We start from the raw sequence: 27,294 nt of genomic DNA, 5'->3' as shown, positions 1-27,294 counted from the left end.
TATCACTACTTGCTTTTCTTCGCTGCTTTGCGTCCGTGCAACCAGGAAATTTGATTTCCTTGTATGGTTAAGATTTTGATTAGTTTCACCCAATTTTAATAGATGTCACAGAAATTGTTGTTTTACCATTTTTATACGACAATTGGAAGTTCTTATTCTATTCTCCATCGCTTTCCATAGAATGTTATAACATCTACTATTTAGCCTGTTAAAACATTGCTTATAATATAGGGTTATTCACAAAATACGGCCCTGTATGGACGAGGGCTCAGTGAGTGCCGTATTGGACTCGCCTTCGGCTCGTCCGATACGGCACTTCACTGAGCCCGAGTCCATACAGGGCTGTATTTTGTGTATAACCCTATTATTATACACCTCCCTCCATTAATCGTCCGTATCAACTAATTCTATGGTAAATTTTGAGGGATGCGACACGCGCGATATGAGTGGAACGCGCGCGATCTACTGCACGGTAGTACAAGTCCCTTGCGTTGGCACGAAGCCAAATAATTTTCAGTGCAGTACAAGCAAACTTCGCTGACTGTTTTCAATTTAATTAGTTTTTTAAAATAAAAATCAATTGCATTTAGACTCAGTTTTTTGTTTAGCGTGTTTTAAACCTTATACTACGAATACATTTTGGTGGAAGTTGTTATTATGTCTATAACTCACCGAAAAATAGTTTGTTTACATACGATAATCGCTAGGTCAAAGGTCAAACAGGCGCGTCGCGCGTCTCCCGTATTCGGGACTCCGCGTACGATACGAAATACGGAAAATTATTGGACGGTCAAACTCCCATAGGTTACGGCAGTAGGTGTATAATAATGCAAATTTGTTTTCTTCATTTGAATCCAGACAATGTTTTCACTAACAATGGCAATGCAGTCCACGTAAAGGCAAAATTGACAAGCTCAACACTATATATTATTGCCTGAATACATGGGTTCATGTGCCATAAAAATATTGTCACAATTTACCCGACGCCAGGAGGGCACATTGTCTCCTGCTGAGAGGGCACATAAACCCATGTATTCAGGCAATAATATCTTTATTACATGCCTCTTCACAGTTAATGCTATATGATATTTAGTTACATGAAGGGCATTTTCAAACAATTTTACCATTATCGACCAGTATCAAACAGATTTTAACGAAAGTCAAAATAGCAGTGCGTGCATGGATATTCTACTTCTAGCGTTGTTGACGTCGAAAAGGTCGAACGGTTTCACTGGACCGGGTAACCCTGGAAACCGGTCAGTACATCGTTCATCGGCCTACTAACTCCCCGAATGTTCCTATTCAAATCAATGCACTGATTTGCAATCATGAACATCGAGGCATGTAATAATGTATATCTCAACATACTGTGAGGAGTAGAACAAGGTTACTGTAGTTAATATTATAACCAAACAATAGTGAAAAATTCATCAAAACTTACAGCTACTGGCTCCTTAAAGTTACCTAACTTAGATGTAAAACCAAAAATAAACGATGTGGTCGAAGTGAAAGAATTCATATCACATTAAGCCAACGTATGGATCCCTGAGTGTCCACACATAGTTGGACTACTTTACAGAACATGGTTGTATACTTGGCCCTGGCGATGGATCGGAGTATCCTTTATTTATTCTAAAAAGCAATGATTTCACAGTACGCCAACTTGTTCGCAACCGTTCCAACCAACATCTTGTTGTCATAGTAACTGGCGACGCTGGATCCTTTGATTAGTGAGCCGTCATCCATCAGTACTTCTCTCACCTCGATGTTCTCAAATGGAGAGTTCTGGTCACCAAAACGCAGCCGCAATACCTGCGGGGGAATGAGTGAAAAATTGTAAGATATGTCACTTTGTGTTTTGGGGTTTTAAGGGCGTTCGTTTGTCGCCGGCGAGCATATAGGCCTACCTCAATCGCTATAAACATTGCACTATGACCGCGATAATTGTACGATAAATAGCTTTACTTTGGGGAACACATCTGAATAAATCATATTGATAGAAGAGTGCACATAGTCTGCATTTTTTATCTGTTTTTGGATATAAAATCCCTTACGGTATCAAGAGATTGGAATCTCCGACATGTTCATCATTCAGAGTAACTTAGATTTCACCAAGATCAGCACTTGCTGTAACAAGGTTTCTGAGAATAAAGTGTTACTAGCCTGTGGGTAAGATAGCCGTTTGTAAACAGAAAAGTCTTCATATGTAATTTGTCTTAACAGTATGTGAAAGCTCTTTGCGCCGGTACTGTTGACGTTTTAATATCATGACGTGCGTCGATACAAATTCTCGACCTAATGTAGTAAAGTCAAAGAAAGTCGATTTAGTTTCCTTTGGGGTACACACCCATCTGCCTCTTTTACTAGCCAAAAATATAAGGGGCGATATGCAATATGCCAGATCGTGATAAGTCGACTTTAATGCTACAAGATTGATTTTACAGGCTGCCATATTCGGCACGGCATGGGCTCTTTAAGTTTATATCTGCTATTACTTTGTAGCTTACGACTTATCACTGACACTCCTCCACACAAAACCAAAACTTGGTCGACTACACAAATTGTTGATGCGGCACTTTGCACTAGCTTTTCTTGCGTCAAGAGAAGGTATATTTGTGATACGTAATTTGGCTTTGTGCACATTCATCTCTATTTCTTTCATCACATACTTGTGAACCGGCAGACTTGGAATGATTCCTTTCGTGTTCCATGAGAAGGTGCAACTTGGGATGGCAACCAATCCAAAGGTCCCCAGATTCTCTATCAACTTCAATGTTATCAATCGCAGTGTACAGATTCACTCTCTGAAATAAAACAGTGAAGAAACTTTCATTAAAATTAAGTTAAAGCTCCACTAATATTCCTTTTAGCTAGCAAGGCACGGTTACTCTACCACGACGTGTCATAGACAAAGAATGAATTAACATACTCATATTTATGAGCTTGTTTCACGTACCGGCTGAATTGCCGTGTCGCGTCATCTGTGCAAAGGTATTTTGGATGCAAACAGCATCGCGCACGGCTATTTTATACCGACTTTCAAAGAAGCGGAGATATAATAATTATAATGATACTAATTAATAATAATAATCATCATCATCATCATCATCATAATCATAATCATAATAATAAAGGGTTATCACACGGTTACAAGTGGTGTTCGAGTGATATGTCAGTCTTTGTTTAGGAAGTCGACGTTGCTTGCTACTTGGTGTATTCATACAATTCTGGCTGCAATATGGATCTTTGATGAGGGGTGATAGCGACCTTGTCACTTATTGATATTTTGCGACAATAGGGCAAGGCCACTTCATTAGAGGACTTATGATAACATTTCAATGCAAACATGTTCAACATTTAGTGGTTAAAACAGGTTTTCATAAATTTGAAGGTCGTTTACTTTAAAAGCTTGAGCGTCAGCAGGGGTTAGACGTATAATGAAGAGGAGAAACATGTGCTTTTTGTTGTCATCATCTAAACCAACCATGTACGACAGTGTGTGGTTTGTCAAAAATTGGGCCAAAGTCTAACTTGCAGTGACCCGATTTGACGGTGTCTCATGACTATGATCCGAGAAACCTATAATTTTGGACAAAGCAACTGTAAATCTTGACTTTTATGCTAGATGTAGGTCAACAAAAGCCTGGGTGCTCAGACGAGACTTTCTGGAGGACGGTCAGATTTTCATATTTGAGACTCATGCTGCATGCTCCCTTGCGCGGCCGTAGGCCAAGCCCGGATGCTGTATAGTCCAGTCAAAATAGGGTTAGACCCACCACAAATTGCAACAGAATTTTTTTCTTCAGAATGCATTTCAGAGAGGTACCCAAAACAACATATTAAAAGTTTACTCGAATCCACCTTGGGGAAATATGACTAATTTGCATAAATCAAATATGGCGGCCAACCATCCTACAAAATAACATAATTGGCCATATATCACATGTTTAACAAGCCAGTGGAAAAATTACTTCATGTTCCTACCGCCAGCGGGCGCACTTTACACTGGCGAAGCGACGAGGTCTGGAAGCGAGACTAATGCAGGGGTTGAGATGTGACGTTGTTTCAGTGTCAAAAATACGCAATGAGGTAAAAAAGGGGAAATCCTGCAAATGTGCAGGAGTAGTGGCAATAACTGAAACAGCGCACACATCTGAGTAAGAGGCTTTTGACCTTTAACCTATTTGTATGCAGGGTACCTATTATGTGCAGGAGTGGTGGCAGTAACTGAAACAGCTTATTAGTCATTTCCTGTGATTATTTATGAACTGTGACATATTAACAGATCTGCTCAAACCATGGATGTCTATTTTTGTACATCCATGGTTGAAACATTCTCTGCTATGCATGTTGCTAAAGTTGACCTCCAGTACCTAAAGTTTCAGACGTTATTTACTTTTGTCATTCTTGTTTTTCTGGTTTAAATATTTCTTGTTGTTTTTCTGGTTGTGCAGAAATCATTGTCATAACATCAACGTAGAATTGTCCTGCACTGAACAGATAGAAACAACACTTATTGTTGATCTTTGGTATGTACCAATACTGATCAAATTTGAGCGACACCGTATAATTGCGGTATTTTTAAAATTTTAATTTTTCTGTATATGACGACTGTTAATGATTGTTAGTCTTCTGAATAATATATTCTCTTTCTGAATATAACATTGGATTCATTTGTGTACGGCATTTTCGTAATTTGTATGGGTGTTTAACACTGTACAGTGTCAAAACATGTAATCTGTAATGTTTACTGTTAAAAAAAGACGTGTTCAAAATCTTTAGTTTTTAATGTAGACTGAACCCCCTTCTTATGGATGGGTGCATCTTTATAAGATCCCCTAGATGACAGGCAAGAAGTCATCACACATAACAGCAAAACTACAATTAACACAACAAAGCTAAAAAAACAGAAAAAATGATATGACCAAAATAAAAAATGCCATAATACACACAAATTAAAACTTAGCACTATTGCAAACAATGTCAGATTCATTAAAACTTTATGGACACACAGACTCAAATAAATCTGAAAACTGCATGCTTTAGCAAATGCTTACAATTAATCCAAAAACAGAATCCAACTATTACACAATACAAACAAGTACATCTTGAGTCATTTTTCTAAGTGTCATTTTTCCAGGTGTACATGCTTGTATCGTGTAACAGTTGGATTCTGTTGGGCTGATGAGTTGTTTGAATTAATTGTAAGCCTTTCCTAAGCATGCAATTTTCAATTTTTTGTGAGTTTTTGTGTTGATCAAGTTTTTAAGAGTCTGACATTTTTTGCACCAGAATCTTATTGCAAAACAAAATAGTTGTTTTGTTATATAGCATTTCAAAAACAATGTGAAAATTTCAGAAAATTTGACCCAGCCAGACTAGAGTTATATACTTTGCAAATCTTGAAATTCGTATAAAAGGGAAGCAGAAAATTTGCATAAATTACCCCTTCTATATCATGCAACTTACGACTGCTTGCCAAGCTAAAAGTTGAGCCTAACCAATTTTTAATCTTAGGTTAACAAATTAATCAAATTGGATGAATATTTGCAAAAAAAATTATTGTGAGCAAAATACGCTGCATTGGGTGCAGTGCCCTCTTAACAGTTTTTTCTTGATATTTCGGTTGCTAAAAACTCTACAGAACCTTATTTATATAAGAAGCTATTTGGTCATTAATTTGGCAGCCATATTTAATTTCTGAAACTTATCAAAGTGTCTTTTAAAAACATTGAACCGCAAAAGGTGTTTCTTCATGCTCAAGAAATATATTTAAACTTCAAAATGACTGAAATAGATATCAATACATGATATATGACAGAAAATGTCTTTTGTCGGTATATTAGCCGCCCTATTGGATTTATGCAAATTAACGAAGTGCCAAGGCAAATCATTGCACCTCAAAAATCATTTTTCTATGCCAAAGAAATATACTTTTAACTTTGAAATCACAGAATAGCTTGTTTAAACCTTTGACTGCTGTAATTATTTACACAAAAATTGTAATGCAATATTTTACCAATTTCTGTGAACTTTTCTGTACGTTTTTTCATAAATTTTGACCAAATGGATATCATTTTCCAGCAGCTACAGTTTTTTATCAAAATTTTGGCAAAAAGCAGAAAAATTGACCGTGAGACATTTTATATAGTTGACAATAATATACTTTGGCGCCCAAAGAGTTAATAAGTGGTATATGACAGAAAATGTATTTTGTATGTATGTTAGCAACCCTATTGGATTATGCAAATTAACGAAATACCTAAGTATGCAAATCATTGCATCTCGAAATTGTTTGTCCATGCCAAAGAAATATACTTTAACTTTGAAATCACAGAAATGGCTTGTTTAACCCTTTGACTGCTGTAATATTTTACACCAAAATTTTAATGCAATATTTTACCCATTTCTGCGAACTTTTCGGTACGTTTTTTCATAATTTTTGACCAAATGGATATCATTTTTCATCAGCTACATTTTTTTATCAAAATTTTGGCAAAAAGCAGAAAAAATTGACTGTGGTACATTTGATAAAGTTGACAAAAATGGAACTTGGCGCCCAAAGAGTTAATACGTGGTATATGACAGAAAATGTCTTTTGTAGGTAAGTTGGCCAGCATATTGGATTTATGCAAATTAACAAATTACCTATGCAAATCATTGCATCTCGAAAAACGTTTGTCCATGCCTAAGAAATATACTTTTAACTTTAAAATTACTGAAAGAGCTTGTTTAATATGTGGTATATGACCGAAAATGTCTTTTGTAGGAATGTTGGCCGCCATATTGGAATTATGCAAATTAATGAAGTGCCTATATGAAACATTATACCTCCAAAATGATTCCCTGAGCCTAATAACTAGTGTCAGACTTTGAAATCACTGAAATAGCTTGTTTAATACGTGATATATGGCCAATTATGCTATTTTGTCGGATGGCTGGCAGCCATATTTGATTTATGCAAATTAGACATATTTCCCCAAGGTGGATTCGAGTAAACTTTTAATATGTTGTTCTGGGTACCTCACTTAAATGCATTCTGAAGAAAAAAACTCTGTTGCAATTTGTGGTGGGTTAGATGCCAAAGTATCGTAGATTGACTGGACTAGTAAGGCTGCTGTCCACAAATAACGATTGGAGGAGGGGGCGGAGGAATTTGAAATCTCATTTTTTTCAGATCCCCTCAATACCTCAACAAATTCAAATACCCCCTATATGATCAAATTTTTTCAAGTCCCTCCGACTTACAAGCTCAAATTAGTAAAGGATGTATGCGCAGAAAAAGAAACATGTATTGCGTAGTTCTACTCGCAGATGGTAAACACTACCTGTTATAAGCAGTTTGTAGAGCCATATTCCTAAGGCAAGCTCTTCATTTTAAATGCATCATTGAACTATTGGGATTTATCAGTCTACGCCGATTTGAGTTTAACTCTGGCCATGCCAATGGCACCTGTTGAAGAGCACACAAAATGACGATCATGAGAGAGTATGCAAATTGCGAATTCCTGGCTGATTGCCAAATTGTAAAAATCTGAGCACTGTGACCAACCGAAAATTTGTTTCTAAATACAAGATATATATGACTTAGATGATGCTCAAAATTGACAATACTGGAAGGTTAAAATATTTCATCGAATAAACATTTTAATCCCTCTAATTTTGGGTGTAATAATGGCAAATTTTGTCAAAAAATTAATCAATACATTTCGTGACACGTTTTTTCCTTTAAAAAGTCTTTATAATTCAAAATTTAACTCACGATGACAATGTGAAACTTAAGAAAATCAAGCATGGAGACGCAATCTTTTTTCTTTAATATTATCTTATTACTTTCATATGCTAAAATTCAAAATCCCTGATAACTTTTCTAGTCTCCCAGTCTTTCATGTGTTGCTCTCTAGCCTGGTCTTATGTACAACGATGTTTCACTGTCATGAACGTCATTTGACCCAAACTCTTCTACAACTGCCACGTATATCAGAGTCAGAGCTCTCTGTCGCTGCTCAGGTATGCAGTGACAGTGACACTGCGGTAGCAGGGCAGTACGTGATAGTGACACTGACTGTAGGTTGTAGCTGTATTAACTTTGATAATTTTGACAATTTTTTGTTTGGTTTATACAACTGTGTTCTTGTTGTACTCCCTACAGCTTGTTGAACTGTCCAGTATTCAGCTTGCAAACACAGCCTGTGTATGTGTGTACCATGCACTTGTATCATTGAAAAATGACTCGCAGTCTAGACTCTAATTAAATTATAAGCATATACTCATTATGCACTCATTATGGTTTTTTTTACGACGAATTATACATGTTTAGAATTTTTCGAAGTAAAAGTAAATAAAATGTGACAAAATTGTTTAGATGTAGTTTAATTATTACTAAAATTAGAACAATTAGATGACATTAAAATGTCATTCATTTTTTATTGAATTACCTACCAAACCTTGGAATCGGAAAATGTAAAAAGTAAAAGGGAACCAAAGAAATTCCAGCTCCCCCCTATAGACAGAGCAAAACTTTCAAGTCCCCCTCTACTACCTCCAAAATTTTCAATTCCCCCTGCATTCCCCCTGCAATTCCTACAGCCCTACCCCATACAAATGCACGTCGATTTGTTACACAATGCGATCAAATTTGGCCGTGTTAGAGGACTTTTTAGTTTTCACCTCCATAGACTCCCATGTATAAGGCAGTCTCCATAGACTCCCATGTATAAGGCAGTCCATAGACTCCAATGTATAAGGCAGTCCATAGACTCCCATGTATAAGGCCAAGAAAAATAAAAATTTAGTTTCTCATCGTATTCATATTCCAAAAAGGATGCAGTGACACAGTTTTTAGTCCCCACGGATGAAGTCCAGGGCGCTTATAGATTGGGTCATGTCCGTCCGTGAGTCCATCCGTGAGTCCATCCATTCACGCAGATATCTCAGATATTTTGACAAAATTTCATGTGACCTTGGTGACCTTTGACCTCAAATATATATATATTTGTCCATAACTCAGTAACCACAAGTGCTACACCCTTCATATACGGTATGATGGGACAGCTTATGACGCCACATATTGTACCTCATTAATTATGCGCATATCTAATTTTGAGCGAGTCAATAGAGCTAGAGGTCTGATTTTTGGTATATAGGGATAACTTAGCAATACAATTTTTTTGACAAAATGTCACGTGACCTCGGTGACCTTTGACCTCAAATATACATATTTGTCCATAACTCAGTAACCACAAGTGCTACACCCTTCATATATGGTGTGATGGGACAGCTTATGACGCCACATATTGCACCTCATTAATTATGCGCATATCTAATTTTGAGCGAGTCAATAGAGCTAGAGGTCTGATTTTTGGTATATAGGGATAACTTAGCAATACAATTTTTTTTGACAAATGTCACGTGACCTCGGTGACCTTTGACCTCAAATATACATATTTGTCCATAACTCAGTAACCACAAGTGGTACACCCTTCATATATGGTATGATGGGAGATCTTATGATGCTTCATACTGTACCTCATTAATTATGCGTATATCTAATTCTGAGCAAGCCCATAGAGCTGGATTTCTGATTTTTGGTATATAGGGATAACCATAGGATAGAAATTTTTTGACCAAATGTCATGTGATCTCGATGACTTTGATCTGAAATATACGTTTATGTCGATAAATACGTATCCACAAGTGCTATGTCCTTTATATCTATACCCTCCAATTCTGATAGGATATTAGACCTTAAGATGTCACATCTTTTACCTCATTATTATGCGCATATGTTTTCCTTGGCTGGCCAATACAGTTAGAGGTCTGATCTTTTTTCCCGATTTAGAACCATAACTTAGACATGCCTCATGTGTTTCAAATTGGGAACAACGACATAGACCTATGTGCCCATAGATCTCAACATATACACTCCAGTGATACTTCTTAATGACCACATTTCCCTGCCCCATCAAGACTAATACTCCTATTACAAGGGGGACTATGTCATTGTCAATGACTTGTTTTGAACTCGAGCACTACTTCTTTCATGGAGTGAGGTCACTTCATCAGATGTGAACGCCTATGTTATGATGTCAATCTGACGTTGGATAGGGGCTGTGGGTATATCAAAATTCAAGTCAAATTCTAACTTGCACATACCTAAGATTACCCACGCTGGTGGTAAACGACGCTGACGCCACAGCCCACACTAATTAAGTATTCATAACATGACTGGCGCAAACGTGCGGATGTAAACAATAAGTGAGAATACGGATGAAGAGGATTGAGAGAAAGAGAAAGGAAGATATCGAAGTCGAAGGAGATCCCTTGACGACCTGAACACCACGCAAGACCAGACAACGGCTCGACACTCCCCTCCTTCACGTCTTTGACATTTTGGTTCTCGCTACTTATTTGTTAACCAGACCATTTCCATCTAGGTAGTATAGTTAGAATGTAAGTGCTCGAGTTGGCTTATTTCATTAAATTTTCACATTTCAATGTGCACCATAAATTTCCAGTGTTCGAGTCGATCTATTCGGATGTCAGTACGATTCTATATAGGTACCTCTCAGCTCAGTCTTAGCCAAGCGAGATAGCTCTAGCAGATACGCGGAGTCCCCCAATATATTTCAACGCACCCCCACCCGCATGACGGGTGCATTAGTTGTCCCTTCGAGAAACATTTTCAGATGCATCCATCCATATATCAGGGGTATATTAGCCTTAGCCGTGTATTCAATTAATAGTTAAAGATTATTGTGTTCGTCCACCCCTTTTGTCGAATTTACTATCCTAGAGGATTAGGGGAAATTTAACTATTCGTAAAGTTGGTACAGTTTCATAACTTGAAATTTTTATTGAATGATGTGCATTTTATGAAGTACGAATACAATATTTCAAAGGCATTTATACCATCCAGTTATATATTTTTGTTTCTAGCTTTCTTAAATGGACGCTAAAACTTGTCTTGATTTGCAATGAGGTTTGACTTTCTCAATCTTCAGAGTATCTCAGATTCTGCACAGGGATTCTGACTCTATGACCAATCACAATTACTTATCTATCGTGAAGATATATCAACCTTATATTTATGCAGTGGCATTGTTGGATTTTGGTTGCCTATGGATTGTCGTGCTCAGTGTAATTTCGCTATCCGGGTATTAAAGGTTGAATGCGCCTCGGGACTGACATTCGGATGAAATTATTTTTAAGCTTCTGAAGTAAATAAAGTTTTTCCTCGGCTTATTGTTGTGAAACGATAACGAACAAAATTATGACCATAGCCCGACGTTTCTGAACGTTCTGTCGGCTCAGCTGTACAGTGCGATCAAACATCCCAATGCTATGCTGTAGGTAGTTCCGATTACAGTGAAAATATGGTTTGTATTTTAACATATCAAATAGGGCTCATATTAGTATTTTTTAAACAACAGGAGAATGGAAATACAGACATAGCATGTCTGATACTACCACTACTACTACCACTACTACTACTACTACTACTACTACTACTAATAATAATAATAATAATAATAATAATAATAATAATAATAATAATAATATTCACCTTTACGTCCTCAATGCTGTTGTCTTCCTTACGTGAAAATATCAGCAGAACGCCAGGAGTGAGAGTCGCAACGTACAGATACCTTGGAAAAGAACAGGAAGTGGTAGTTGTATGCAGCAACTTCAAAAGTAAGGCTAACGCGATGATGGATGTGACGTACATTATGAAAGTTTTCACCGTGAAACACGATTATTGATTGATTGAATGAATAGTGGATGGATGGACGGGTTTTGTATGTATGTATGTATGTATGTATGTATGTATGTATGTATGTATGTATGTATGTATGTATGTATGTATGTATGTATGTATGTATTCGCTTATTCATATATACAAACATGCATGTACTCTTTTACATGTAAGTATGCATTCATAAATGTGTGTGATGGCGTGCTATGCCGTAATCTGGAACTATACCTGTCATGCTTTTTGTATAAAGTGTCGAAACTTACTTTCCATCTGGTGAGATGTTGATTCCGTTAGGAAATCGATGGCCGGTTGATAGTATAGTGTCTTTACCATTGATGTAGAGCCCAATGTTTCCCAGGCTCAAACCCGAGTACATTTCCATTTGGTATGCAATTGGTCCCAGTTTCGAGAAATAAAGATCATTGGTGTAGTAAAATGTCTCCGGCCCAACTGCTACCAAGTCGTTCACGCTAGAAATAGGATCGTTTGAATATACAGTATTTACACAACTACACAAGAACTGAACGTTACATCACTGAAACGTATAGTCACTTACGCAGGTCTAATTTCCCATTTGAACACGATAAAGAGAACAACCGACTATGAAAGTCGTCGTGTTCTTCTAGAGTAGACAAAGTGCACGGTACATGCCACGTTTACTCTTTCAGACGACTTCTTTGCAAGATCAGTAGGTACTCCGGACGTATAGGTGGAGAGTAAAATCGGATAAATGCAAAAAAAAAATCTGTTGCGATAAAAGGCAGATGATTGTTACAGCGAGGCCTTTGCAGCTTCACCGATGGCGTCGTATCACGTTGAGGTTGTGTTTTACAGTCCGAACACCAACAAAATATTGTTACAACATTTTTTTTGCTGATAAATGTTCATTTACCTGTAAATGTTTTGGCCTGTGATAGTTTTAATATGATGCAGTGATGAGTGTTTTTCGTCGAAGCGGAATACTTCAATTCTTTCCTGTTGGCTCTTGTGGTGATTCACAACAAATATCCTCATTTCACCTAAAGGACATTGGTAGATTTTAACAGAGACAACAGCTTAAACATCTGACTTTATTATCTTTAATTTTTTAAGACAACTTGTTTCTGTTGTAATACAAATGCTAACGCATCGGGTAAATATTATGCAATGTCATTGTACATTGTTGACTATTAATTGAATTATGTATAGCAAGAGTTGTGTTTACGTTTATGAAGTAGCTGTCAGAAAAAAAAAAACGGTTAATAGATTCAATTTTAGCCACGATCCAGTGTTTCAAAAAGCGAATGCTTAAATATGAGAATAAGTGTGATCTCCTCTTGGAATGGAAGGAAGTTATGAAGGGAACAGTACGCATTTCTTCCTAGAAAATTACAGAAAATGGATCGTCAATAAGTCCCTTCAAATAGACTTGAACTTTCGCTCAAACATTCCGTTAGGTAACTTTAGGCAATTCCCTTTCGAAATCAAGAATACAAATTAGGGACCAACGTGCTAAATTTTGGTACCAGAGAGACAAATTTACAAATGCTTACCGACTCATGGGTTTTAAAGTGGTTATAATCCCTATTGTAACTCAATGAACAAAAATGACATTTTCGATTTTCGCCAAAGTAAGCCACTGAAAAGTCAATGAACTTCACAGTAAGCCTCCACAAGTTGTAGACCAAAAACACCGTTTTGAAGTTTGAGAGCCAAAATATCCGTCCCTGATGCGTATTCTAACTTATCTGTTGATCCTACCAGACGTCATATTTTCATAAAGACTTATGCCATGTGGGCTGTAGTTATCTTCATCGAAGTCTCCAATGAACGGAAGATGTAGCACTTCATTCTCTGGGTTGTTGAAGTCAAACAAAACCATTCTCCCCTTGGCCTCTACTGGGTTAATGGAAGCGTCACCCTGAGAGAGAGAGAGAGAGAGAGAGAGAGAGAGAGAGAGAGAGAGAGAGAGAGAGAGAGAGAGAGAGAGAGAGAGAGAGAGAGAGAGAGAGAGATCCACTGATTAAGACAGTTGGTCGTTTCTCCATGTTTATATTATTTCAATGCAATCTCTTCTTAACTTCAATTCATCTCCGTAAAGACACTTTCTTGAATAAATCTTACAACGGATATAAATGCCAGTCCTGTGCTTGACACCGCCACGTCTTCTGATCCTATATCTGTATTCAAATGGAAGAGAAAGTGACAGTGACACGTTACTGTAGATATTTAAGCTTAATTCCTGCACAGAAAGTGAATCCCAGCATGTGAATAGCATTTGTCCCTTGTCAAGCTATCATGAAGAGAGTCCAATTGAACAACTCCTCGAGCATGAGTACCAGAGAGGATAAGCGCAAACCCTTAGCAAATACTGAGTTGTGGGAAAATCTAGCTAATGCTTGCATCCGGATGTAGGAAAGAGGATAATAATTGCATCTTCATTTGAGAATAAGTTTCAATGAATTCATCAAAATTTCTATCCAAGCCCGATTTACATACCTAGGGCCTACAGACAGACTATTCACGCTAACATCATAAAGTCCACTGTTTTGGCTTTGTGCGATACAAATAATTGAAATAGCAGGGTCCCATGTTGAAACTGTTAACAATTACAGACTTGTGCTGCGAAATACTGTCGTGAACAGGTACGCGTCATCACTCATTACACACTTTGTTTATAAGTGCTTAATGCCTTACATATATTGGCTTTACATTCAATTTGCACCTTACCTATTCCTGGTATCAACCTACACGGGCCTGGATGGTGGTTTATGACCGTCTTGAAATACCCAAACAGGTACCTGAAAACAATTGATATGATCAATTTCCTCCGAACACTTAAATCTTTATCTAGCAACGGCACATTGGACGAGCATATATTTCCCATGTTGATTTATGGCTAAGTATTGTGTGTTAGACCATTTAAATTTCTGCTCCGCGTTTTTTTAGTTTTGGTTGGGTAGCTAAAACATAGCATGCAACCTTCAGACACAAGGATACAAACTGAAATTTAGAGGACGTAATAGCACCAACGAGTTACGATTAACAATGGGAAGGGCTACTGTCTATGTAAAAATATACCTACCCTATAAAATGAGTCATATGGACATTTTTAAAGTCATACAGATCACTGCTTTTAAATACTCGAATGGATATGAAAAATACAAGAATAAGGCTGGAGACAATTATCAAGAGGAGAGGGCTATTGTTTTTCAGAGAGAAACTGGCTGGCTATGCGTCAGCTAGTTCGCAGCTCAGAAAATCTGTCATTAATTTCACTACCTTGTCAGGCTGGTTACAAGCTCATCAGGTCGTAAACATACTGATAGAAGGGGTGTGCAAGGTAAACAACCCACCATAGCAATGGCGTTCATACAAGACCACCTGTCTGTGTGTGTTTTGGCCGAGGAAAAAATTGAAGCGCCCCTTGCGGGGTTCGAACCAACGACCTTGACGTCAAGCGTCTCACACTCAACTGAGCTAATGTGCTTCTTGTGAATATGAAAGAAAGATAAGGATATATTTCTTAGTCTTGACATTTGACATTGGCCTTTAGAACAGATTTTTTATGAGAGTAAATTTTGCTCATAACTTTATATTGACGTTTCATAAACATAATCACAAATTCAGAAAAAATCGGAAATCTTGTCAGGTTTTCACTAAAATGGTGATAGCATATATTTTTACTGTTAGATATATGCTCAACGAAGGTATACCTCATATGAAGATGTGTGCAAGTGGCTGCTGACGGGTTCTTGGCAGCTGTGCACCTGGAGCTGCATGACATAGTTTGGCAGGATTCACCGCATTGAGCTCTAAGTTTACGCACCATAATCCTTGCCATATTTTTAAATAGCTGGAAATGCAACTGAAATGCATTGGCCAATATCTATTAATCATTTCGTCCGGTTTATTTTTCGACGCATGAAATCAACGATGGGACTTAGATTCCAGAGATATCGGCTATTGCCTTCATGCAAAACAGCAGAGCAGGAGGTAATACTTGTCTTGGAAGTAATATGATTTATGTATGGGTCGCAACAACTCAAACTACGGCACATGCGTTAGATGAGAACGTGACATACGTTGAAAGCCGTCCCCATTTTTATCGATACAAATAAATAGAACACAGCTCCATACACATGTAATTATACTAGTCTTTCCCTTCACAAACACAAGGGGAAAATTTCTGCTTTGCAATCAACCTGGTTTTAATACATGCAGTAAATACTTTCTGGCTTTCACTAACAATCCTAACTTATTATTTACAAGGGCCAATAAGCTCAGGCCGGTACAAAAACATTCAGACAACACTACGGACAGTTAGCTCAACTAAGGTCCCTGCTCCCAGCGAAAGTTCCAGGCGTAACACTTACTGCCACAGCAACACTGGGGACAAGGAAAGTTATCATCAATGATCTGACAGGTGTATTAAAAAATGTGAAGTGATCGTTGAAAACTCAGATAAACCTAATGTCAAGTATAATGTCATCCACAGAGATGATGATTTAGAGACTGTATTCATGTGGCTTGTAGATGAAATCAAACTAAAGCAGGAGCAGACTCCACGTGTCACAATCTTTTACAGGAGAAGACAACACTGCTCAGAACAGTTTGAGTTATTTTCAGTACAGCTTGGAAGCCTTACGTTTTACCAGTATGAACACAATGGACAAAACGATGACCGTAATCGATAGTTTGCCATGTTCCACTCAAAGACAGATTATGTGATTAAGGAGTCCATAATTTCATCATTTCAAAAGCCGAATGGCATAGTACGGGTGGTATTTGCTACATCAGCTTTTAGTATGGGGATGGATTTAAAGAATGTTAATCAGGTCATCCATTTTGGTCCCTCAAGTGATGTGGGAGGTTATTTGCAAGGAATGGGAAGGGTTGGAAGAAAAAGAGCAACTGAGAGCTATGCCGTCTTGTTGCTGTACAAAGGGTTCTTAAGGGGAAGAAACACTGATAAATCAATGTAAGACTATGCTACAAATAATGATAGTTGTCGACGAAAATTGTTAATGAGAGAGTTTAAGGAAACAACCGAGCATGGCGTCATTGCACATGTTTGTTGTGATATTTGCAGCCATGTAAATGTGCAAGTACTTGAGACAAAAATCAAATCTGCACATGTGTTTGTGGTTGTGAATCGGGATATATGCCCAAGGCAGAACAAGAGCTAAGGTCAGTGTCAGAGAGATTAAACAAAGAAAGAAATATTTTCAGTGAGTTGGAGGTCAAACATAGTGTATCACCACAGCAAAGGCAGTGTTTTCCCGATGAACGTGCTGAATACAGGTGTAGTTAAGTGTCAGAGAGCAGAGCATATTGATATCAGAAATAGGCGAGCGGCGAATCCACAAAAAGGGCCTTATTTTAGGAGTTTAATGTACCCACCTTACATACGGCCACATCATACGTCATTTGAAAGCTTATTATCTCTACTTTAAGAATATTGACGATGTGGAGCTGCCAAGTAGGGCCATAACCCCCTAATTTGCATAATTCATACGGGTACCAAATTTGCATAAGTGCGATATAAAATTAGAAAAGTCATTGTTAACTACTGTAAATATACTTTTAAACTATCGAGTGATATATCAAATTAAAGGTATTCCCATGTAGAATACAACTTTGATATCCAAAGACATATTTAAATTGATTTCACTGAAATATTTTCATATTCATATTGAAAATAATATTTTCCTCTCTTGAATAACAATATTTTTAAAATGTTAACAAATACAGCTGCAAGATACAGCTACATCATACATCATTTGAAAGCTTATTATCTCTACTACAAGAAAATTGACAATGTTGAACTGTCAAGTACGGCCCTAGCCCCTAATTTGCATAATTTACAAGGGTATCCAATTTGCATAAATGCAATATAAAGTTAGAAATTCATTGTTAACTACTGTAAACATACTTTTAAACCAGCGGGTGATATATCACATGAAAGGTCTTTGCATGTAGAATACGAAATAGATATCGAAAGAGATATTTAAATTGATTTCACTGAAATATTTTCATATTCATATTGGAAAAATATTTTCCCCTTTTCAATAACATTATTGTAAATATTTCATCACATACAGCCACATCATACAGACACATCATACGTCATTTTAAAGTTTATTATCTCTAATTCACGAAAATAGACAATGTTGAACTATCAAGTAAGACCGTATCCCTAAATTTGCATGATTTACACAGTAAGCAATTTGCATAAATGCAATATAAAATTAGAAAATTTATTAACTATTCTAAATATACTTCTAAGCTATCGAGTGATATATGAAATGAAAAGTATTTACAAGTTAAAAAAAATTGACATTCAAAGAGATATACAAAGTGGTTTTACTGAAATATTTTCATATTTGTAGTGAAAAAAGTTATATTTTCCCCTTTCGAATAACGGTATTTTAAAAATTTTAATAGCAGTATCAATGCAACCACATGCATTATGATGTGCAAAACGTGCATAGATCACGGAGAACAAACAGCTGAAATGAGGTCCTAAAATGAATATTTTGTTTGTTTAATGTGTGTTTCAAAACATATGAATAGCTCTTCTTTTCTGCATTATTATCCGATACCGATGTCAAGTTTTTATAGCTCAGAGAGTGTTTCTCCAAACATGCCCTTTGTATGGAGTATAATATACTCATTCACAGCATATTCGTAAAGATGTGGTGGGAAAATATCGCTAATTACTATCAAGTCCAAACATAAAGAAAGATCCCCATGAACGAAATATTGTAGTTGTTGAAAAGTAAATATGTAGCCGAAACAATGTGTGAGAGTAAGCTGTAGTCAAAGTTATGGCATGATTCATGATCCATGTCATTCATGGCGATACAGTGTCATGCATTTCCAGTACATCTAGTAATTCTACAAATTCATCATCCTCTTCTTAAACAGTTTTGTCATGAGTCAAAGGGTTGCCACAGTTATAGCTGCCTTGTGCATGGAAGATAAATTTGGCAGCAGACACAACTGGTGACAGGTAATAAGAGAAAGCAAACTCCACACATCGTCCATATTTTATGGTTGTTTGAATTTGTGTGTGTTATGTTTTGCTGTTTTGTGTAAAGTGTTGATTTGCCATGGCGAGACGTACCCCTAATCTACGCATCCTGCCTTGAACCCACACTGGAGTTGAAAGACTACTGTGACACTGCGATCCTTTGATGCTACCTTTCGAGAATAGAGTTGTCTTCATCAGTCACTTAAAATTCATTTTCGTTGGTGAAACGTGTGTACTGCTGGACCACGTTGTTTCACTGAAGTTACGTTTGTTCAAGTAAGAAAGCTAGAATGTCTACCGTTTCGGTCTGGTTGTGTTTGTGGATGCTCATGTGATTCGGAGATCGAGCTATTGTAGGTGTTGTTTGGCATAGGTGTAACGCTTATATTTCTATTTCATATGTATGTGATTAGGCTGCGTTCACAAATAATGGTGGTGAGGGGCGGAGGAATTCGGGGTGGAATCGAAAATTTGAGGGATAGTAGAGGATCGAGCACTTGAAAGTTTTGATCTGCCTATAGGGGACCTGAAAATATTTTGGTTCCCTTTTACTTTTTGCGATTCCAAGGTTTCGAAGGCAATTCAATGAAAATCGAATAACAATTAAATGTCATCCCATTGTTCTAAAGTTAGTAATTATCAAACAAGATCTAGAATTACTTTTACTTTTTATTTTTACTTCATTACTTTTATCTCGAAAAAATCTTCTTTTTTGTATCGTATTGTTGTGGCATAATTGTTTTAATGTATCGTAATGTTTCACCTTTAACAAAACCTTGAATGTTGGTGTTTGATTGCATGAACTGGAATCTGGTATCTGTTGGTTTTGTGTGTGTTCTTAAGTCGAGAATGTTAATTTGTTGCATCGACGACCTTTACAGATAATGACGTCTAAAGATGTGATTGTTTGAGCAGAGCTTTCGAAAATTCCAGAGTAGGATGCATTTTTTATGTTTGATATGAATTTATTAAGCTCGAGTTTGGTTCCAATAAAAATCATACATTGTCTCTAAATCTCAGTCAGAGCGATATTTATTTTGTGTGTTGCTGAATTATTCTTATTTGTGTATATTTTATTCTTATTTTGCATAATGTGGGCATTATTCGCATTTACTTCACAATTTTATGAATATTAGAAATAAGTCAAGATATTCGCAATTTAAATAAAAATGTTCAATAAGAATATTTTAGATACGTGTTTGGAATTCATATCTCTATTCTACATGCCAATACCTTTCATTCGATATATCACTCGATAGTTTAAAAGCAAGTGAACAGTACATAACAATGGATTCTTATAATTTTATATCTGACTCATGCAAATTAGGTACCCACGTGCATTATGCAAATTAAAGAATCACGGCTCCATTTTGCAGCTGCATATCGTCAATTTTCGTGAAGCAGAGATAATAGGCTTTCAAGTGATCTATAATGTGGCTGTATGATGTAGTTGTATGTGTTAAAATTATTAAAATATCGTTATTCAAAGGGGAAAATATATTTTTCGATATAATTATGGAAAAATTTCAATAAAATAATTTTAATATCTTTTTGGGTATCTATTTTGTATTCAACATGCAAATAGCTTTCATTTGATATATCACTCGATAGTTTAAAGTATGCTTACAGTAGTTAATAAATTCCTAATTTTATATCACATTTTTGTATTTTGCGTACCCATGTGAATTATGCAAATTAGGAGCTACGGCCGTACTTGACAGCTCGACATTGTCAATTTTCTTGAAGTACAGATAATCAGCTTTCAAATGACGTATGATGTGGCTGTATGATGTGGTTGTATGTAGTGAATTTTTTAAAATATTGTTATTCAAAAGGGGAAAATATTTTTTTCAATATAAATATGAAAATATTTCAGTGAAATCAATTTAAAAATCTCCTTGGATATCAAAGTTGTATTCTACATGCAAATACCTTTCATTTGATATATCACTCGATAGTTTAAAAGTATATTTAGAGTAGTTAGAAACTAATTTCTGATTTTACATCGCATTTATGCAAATTGGATATCCGTGTAAATTATGCAAATTAGGGGGTATGGCCCTACTTGACAGCTCAACATTGTCCATTTTCATAAAGTAGAGATAATTAGCTTTCAAATGATGTATGATGTGACTGTATGATGTGGCTGCATTTGTTAAAATTTTTTAAATATTGTTATTCAAAAGGGGAAAATAAATTTTTCACAATGGATATGGAAATATTTCAGTGAAATCAATTTAAATATCTCTCTGAATATCCATATTGTATTCTACATGCAAAGACCTTTCATTTGATATATTACCCGATAGTTTAAAAGTATGTTTACAGTAGTTAACAATGAAATTTCTAATTTTATGTCGCATTTATGCAAATTGGATACCCGTATGAATTATGCAAATTAGGGGATTATGGCCCTACTTGGCAGCTCCACATCGTCAATTTTCTTGAAGTAGAGATAATAAGCTTTCAAATGACGTATGATGTGGCCGTATGTAAGGTGGGTACATTAAGTGTGAAAAATAGGTGAGTCTGCCGCTCGCCTAAAATAGTCACCGAGTTTTCTTCCCCTGTATAGCGTTCACCCCACTCATCACGTTCACCCCACTCACGCGTTTCACATGAAAACAGAATACAAATCATCACGTTCACCCCACTCATACATTCACAAATCATAGACATGAACAGAGTCTATTTATCAGCTCAAACTCTAAACTAAACTAATTTTCCACTCACAACTTTAAAAAGAGATTAAATACTAGTACTATGTAGATAGTGAATGTCAACACGGCCTAACATGAGAACCAGGACAACCGACAATGGACTCTTTCCTAAATCATAAATGTCACTGGAAGTTTGCTTGCGCATGCGTAATTATATGCACGTCGCCAGTTTGACTTTGTTCCGCTGAAGTCAAAGTCAAACCTCTGGAACGTTTGTCGACTCTCTATGCAGGGTAATTGTGTGCAAACTCGGCTTGTGTATTTCCGGGCGATTTTTGTCATTTCAATGACAAATAGACACTTTCCAGCGAGTGTCAAAGTCACAAAGTTTCTGCCGTATAGTTCGCAAAAATGTTACTTTCTAATTTCTAACAAAATCGAAACGGTGGAACGTGTAATCTGCAATGTATTTGCTTCAGTTTGATGGCCAAATGGCAGCCTTGATGTTGTACTCGCGTATTTTGGGCACTAACAAAACAAATCCTTTAAAGTCAGATAAAAGCTCAGATATTACGTTTATGCACACAAGTTTAAGTCTAATTGAACTTTTATAGTAAGTTTAGGCTATCCCATCTGCAGCTCAATAACCGTTGGTATGGCCTTAGGTGGGCCCTTGTCTCGGACACAATGACTCATTGACAGTTCCAAATGACACTTGACAGCTGTTTACTTTCCTCTTCATCAGTTAGTCTTCAATAAAATGCCTGTGCAACGTTCAGGCGTTTTGACTAAACTTCATCAATTATCTGAACTCCTGATGATGTCCGATCGGCCCTCTATCGAATTCTAGATTGTTAAGTGTATTTCGTGTGGACATTTCATGAAAAAAGGGTATTGAATGTAAAGAATGTATTTCATGCAAGGCCGGCTCAAACTCCAGACGATGTTCGATCGTCCCTCTCGACGAAGTCCAGACAGTAAACTGTATTTCGTGCGGACATTAAATGACATTTTTTCAGTATGAAATGTTAAGAATGTACTTCGTGCAAGGCCCTCCCAAACTCCCCGATAGTGTCCGATCGGCCCTCCGTCGAAGACCCGACCGTCAAGTAAGGTGTATTCAATGTAAAGAATGCATTTCGTGCAAGGCCCTACCCTAAACTTCCGATATCTGATCGGCCCTCCCCACGAAGTACCAATAGTAAAGTGTATTTCGTGCTGCCATTGACTGAAAAAAATGTATTAAATGTAAAAAAATATATTTCGTGCATGAGTAAGTGTAATAATGTAGAACGCTAGGAGTTCTTGACTAGTGGTCATGAATGCATTCCTTTCTATTATAGAGGCCTTACAACATCCGATGCTCACTGTCCGATGCATTCGCTGATCCCTCACCGTTAACTATAGTCAGTGCCCTCGCAATTAGGTCATGCTTATTGCCAACCGTTAACCCCCCTTAAGACCGTAAAACATTAAATTTCTTTCATTTGCTTGATCATCTTTTTCTGAAGCAAGTCTGACTGGGGTTCTCATTGATTGCCATAGCGCACCTATAACATGACTATAGCAAGGACATTAGCAAGGTGACCTCTGCAGCTGAACCAGGTCAAATAGCCATGCAAATGTATGCTAGTCTGACCTCCGGATACATGATGAACTCATTTCCAAAGACAGTTCACTTTGCTTTTGCCACGACGCATGTACCAGATGCTGTCAGCTGGTACATTTCGTCAAGTTTACAAAATCATCACAAAACGTGTTTCGAAGGCTGAGATACTGATTTTACATATTTTTGACCTTGACCTAAAAAGTTGAAGATTTTCGTAGCTGCCCTCCCACTGGCAGATGCGGAAAAATTGTCCTCCCACAGAATTATGATGCCCACTGTCCTCCAGTATCTAATCTCTGCCCCCTCTCCGCTCCCGACAACAGTTCAAGCTCGCTGCCCTCTCCCTATCACTGAAATCTCGATTTCCCAATGCATGCGCATATTCCCACCTGTACATTTATACGCAACTATTTATCTATCACACGGAAGTGTATGTGTAACGACCAACATCAACGCAAAACTGTGCAAGCAAAAACTTATCATTTCAGCCTTTGGATGTTTCTCCCCTCTTAGTTCGGCGCTTAATCTTCCGTGCAGTTCTATAACAACGGCATTCCCCTCCCTCTACCTATTTTCGGGTACGAATTACAGCGAGATATATCAAAAGAAATACTTACAGAGTCTGCATAACATGATTGGCAAGAATGGCCAGAACGAGCAAACCAGTTATTCGAAAGAACATTGTCATTGGACGGTCTAAGCTTGAGTTTCTTGGTCTCGATCTTTGCCTAATGATGGCGGCCTGTTAACTTGACAGACACCGCCCTGTTTTTGATTGGTTGCCTGTAAGCTTTCCAAAGGTTATCACAACGCAACTCTCACAGATAGATAAGAGAGCGGTCAATTATTATTAAGGGGTGGGCCGGGTAACTGGTAGAGGGTCATTTCGTACAAAGCTGCACTTGGGAGAGGGTCAGATTTGGAAACCTAGCCTGGGCGAAGGTCACAATTTACATTTCCTAATTTTTTTGATCAATACAAAATTTTACTATTCTGTTTCATGAATTAAAAACTTTTCACAATAATCCTCTTAAGAGCATTGTTATAACTGTCCCAGTATAGTACATACATAAAATCACACATACATTTTATACATAAATGTGTTTTCTGTAAACGGCACACATGACACTTGAATAGTGAGTGAATATCTGTCCATTTGATATATGAAAGTATACAACATTCCCATTTCATCTTTTGAAAACATTTTCCCAACAGAACCAGTGTGCATAAATACTGTTTGACGGATCTGTATATATGATATATATGCACTTCATACACGCCTTAAGTTGGAGTTAATAAGCGCTAGATGCACATGTATGACGTTAGCTGCCATTCGGAGCTAATTTCAAATGTGAATGTATGAGGCTAGAAACGGATGAGAGAATGTGCATATATGTGTGCCAGAAATAAATCCAACATGTCAATTTTCTCCATTCAAAACTGGCAAATTAATGCGTTTAAATGCGTTTTGACACTTGGTATGCATTTACTTGACTTGATTAGGATGGTTAGAAGTGTGGATATGTACAACAAATTTGAAATTCGAACCGACACCCTAAAATGTCGGTTCACCAACATGGGCGTTCCATTGGGGAATCTAATGACGTCTTTTTACCAAACTAGCTATATATATATATATATCGGAACATTTACATGTGTTTCAATATTGGTCTGATGTACTTGACTAGATTAGTGCGGTTATTAGCGTGGTTAAAAGTACAAATATGCATATTGTAAACATGGAAAAAGGTCAAATTTCAAAGAATAAGCAAATGTTAGGAGCAAAATCAAAGAGTATTAGCATATGATACGCATTATCGTCTAGGGAACAAAGCAGTTCTTGTAATGTTATACGGTTTTTGTATAAGCATTTGAAGCTTTCGAATTTGGAATGAGGGAGAACTATGTTTAACTAATTCGAAAAGGAGGTCACATTTTAGAATGCGGTATTGGACAGGGACACATTTTACATCATGGAACTTGATTTTCACTGGCCCACTCCTTCGTAGTAACTAAGAGCCTCTTAAGCAGACAGTCAGAGATCTTTAATGCGAGTCTCAAAGGTAGGGGTAGGGAGTCTCAAAGGTCGAGGCAGGTCATCAGTCCGATGATATTAACTGGTCGCTGTGTATCAATTGTACCACCTTCAGCCCTTGCCCACGCACATTTTACAGGGGTTTCAATCCCGCAGTTCAGAGGTTATAAGCTTGTGAAAATCCCCCCATCTGTCAAGATACTCTAATTATCACTGGACCGCGGTTAAATGACTGAGCATTGAAATGAATAATTTCTATTACCTTTCCCACGCACCCCGTTTCAATCTAAATTGTAACCTGATGCAAAATTTGTCAATAGCTTGGCATACCACAGCTTCCATGCGGATGTACGTAACACCGATAGCCCCATACAATGTAACATGTACTTCCTGTACTGTTTATTAGATCTCTCACTACACGATATCTCATTTATACTATTACCATCTAATAGGGGTCCCTAAATAGGTCAATCACTAGACAATTGAACCAGGTCAGGAATACGTATGAGTCGTGATCTGGAGTGACGTACTGTCTGACCTTGTGTTATCCATGAACCATTGTTCAACAAACGCTGGACTCAATGTGAGAATCTAATTCACCCAATCCTCCAACAAAGGGGACCTGCTACTGAGCACGATGATGACACAAACCCCCAGCTGATACAGAGAAACTGCAATGATTTTGCCTGCACCAATTTCCCTATTTAAAAAATCACAGTACCAACACAGGCGATAGCGTAAATGTTCGTCCTCAGGGGTAGGGCAGGTTAGAGGTGTCCTGGTCTCAGCACAAGTTTCTTGTTACTATAGTTCATTTTATTTTATGCTTTATTACAATATTGCCGATAACAATTTTTAATTCTAACCTTTGGTGTCTTGGTCTTATATTAACTTTGGTTTTGTCAAGACTTCTCTTTCCTCTTAACTGTGTCATGTATTTGTCCTTTGACAATCTTAGGCAAAGTTATATCACTATTATGCGTCTATTATCTGATGCTTTTGGTTACCCAATGCGCAAAAGCAATCAAGGGTATGTTACTAATCGGTGGACGCTCTCACCAGATTATCACCGGATTCACATCGAAAAGTAAACAAGAAGCGCATATATACCATTGCCCCTACATTACCTGGTCTCAATAATGACCCGTGGTAAGCTATGATGGAGAGAAAATATTGTGCTCCAACTGTCAGAAATTCCCAGATATCGCTGATAAAGAATGTGCCATTTTTCAAGGGACCGCGGACTTCAAAGTGGACTCTCTGAAGTCCTATGAAAAAAAGTGCAACTTGCTACTGGGACTTACCGTTATATCCGTGATGTTGGGGTAAAACACATGGAACATAAAGAATATACCCAAGACCCTAAAGGTAATCACGAAACTGAATGGTGTACAAACCGGTACAATAATAAAACGTTTCCAAACTGCTTGCGCTTGTAGCACAGAGTCATAAGCCTTTTTCCGACGTTGTGCTGATGTGCCACCGTAAGGAAGCGATTGGTTTGCAACTGGGTGAAAACTGTCAGGGCATACCAAGCTTTAAGGTGTTTGACATCTATGTATTGAAGTCTAAACTAATTGAACGACTTACCTGTATTCACTTTTCTCAAAAGATAAGAAGTAACAATGTTAGCCAGTGGCTAGCTCTGAAAGTTCATTGCAAAGTGTGCGCACTGCAAAATTAGATGATGTTAAGTTTGTTTAGTATGTTGCTCCAAGCAAAACTATCATCCGTCTGTAAAGGCGGTGATAAAAACATTGGATTTGTCGTGTGTGCTTCATGGACACATTTAGGGACACTAAATTGAAAGTAAAGGCAAATGGCGACGATGATGTTCTCGTAGACCATCAATCAGCCAATTAGACATTCACTGATAAGCTGATAGTAAGAAAATGTAGTTCCTTCACCATTCTTTTTGATGCTCTAAGAATTCTTTACAGTGAGGTCGTATATGTATTAGATGTCAATTCATTGACCTGCGAATATGTGCAAATTATACACAATCATATGATCTGAACCCTTACACATTGTGGCCTAACATTTCGGGACTGGGGAATGTTTTTTGGGGACTTAGTCTAGTTGAATTTATCTTTCAATAGTCTCAAAGTATGAAGTACGTTCATTTTCGAAAATTTAGACCACCGAAATACTCGTTATTCATTTTTTATGTACAATAATAGCTATCTTGCCTGTTCAACTTTCTTTCTCACGCATTTCGTT

At 37.2% G+C, this 27,294-nt stretch overlaps 1 protein-coding gene across 1 annotated transcript; it reads right to left on the bottom strand.

Annotated features, from left to right (window-relative positions):
- Positions 1–1,505: 1,505 nt before the first annotated feature.
- Positions 1,506–26,681, bottom strand: LOC139114365 (serum paraoxonase/arylesterase 1-like). The gene is made up of 9 exons (XM_070676050.1): positions 26,665–26,681; positions 14,465–14,535; positions 13,859–13,914; positions 13,496–13,655; positions 12,648–12,774; positions 12,019–12,225; positions 11,567–11,648; positions 2,670–2,804; positions 1,506–1,812 (listed from the first exon to the last, which is right to left on the bottom strand). The coding sequence occupies exons 4-9, from the start codon at positions 13,614–13,616 to the stop codon at positions 1,633–1,635; spliced, it is 852 nt and encodes a 283-aa protein (XP_070532151.1). The 5' UTR covers positions 13,617–13,655; positions 13,859–13,914; positions 14,465–14,535; positions 26,665–26,681; the 3' UTR covers positions 1,506–1,632.
- Between the last annotated feature and the right edge of the window lie 613 nt (positions 26,682–27,294).

This window comes from Ptychodera flava, chromosome 16 (assembly GCF_041260155.1).
Source record: "Ptychodera flava strain L36383 chromosome 16, AS_Pfla_20210202, whole genome shotgun sequence".
NCBI classification, from domain to species: Eukaryota; Metazoa; Hemichordata; class Enteropneusta; family Ptychoderidae; genus Ptychodera; species Ptychodera flava.
This window is presented reverse-complemented; position numbering and strand designations above follow the sequence as displayed.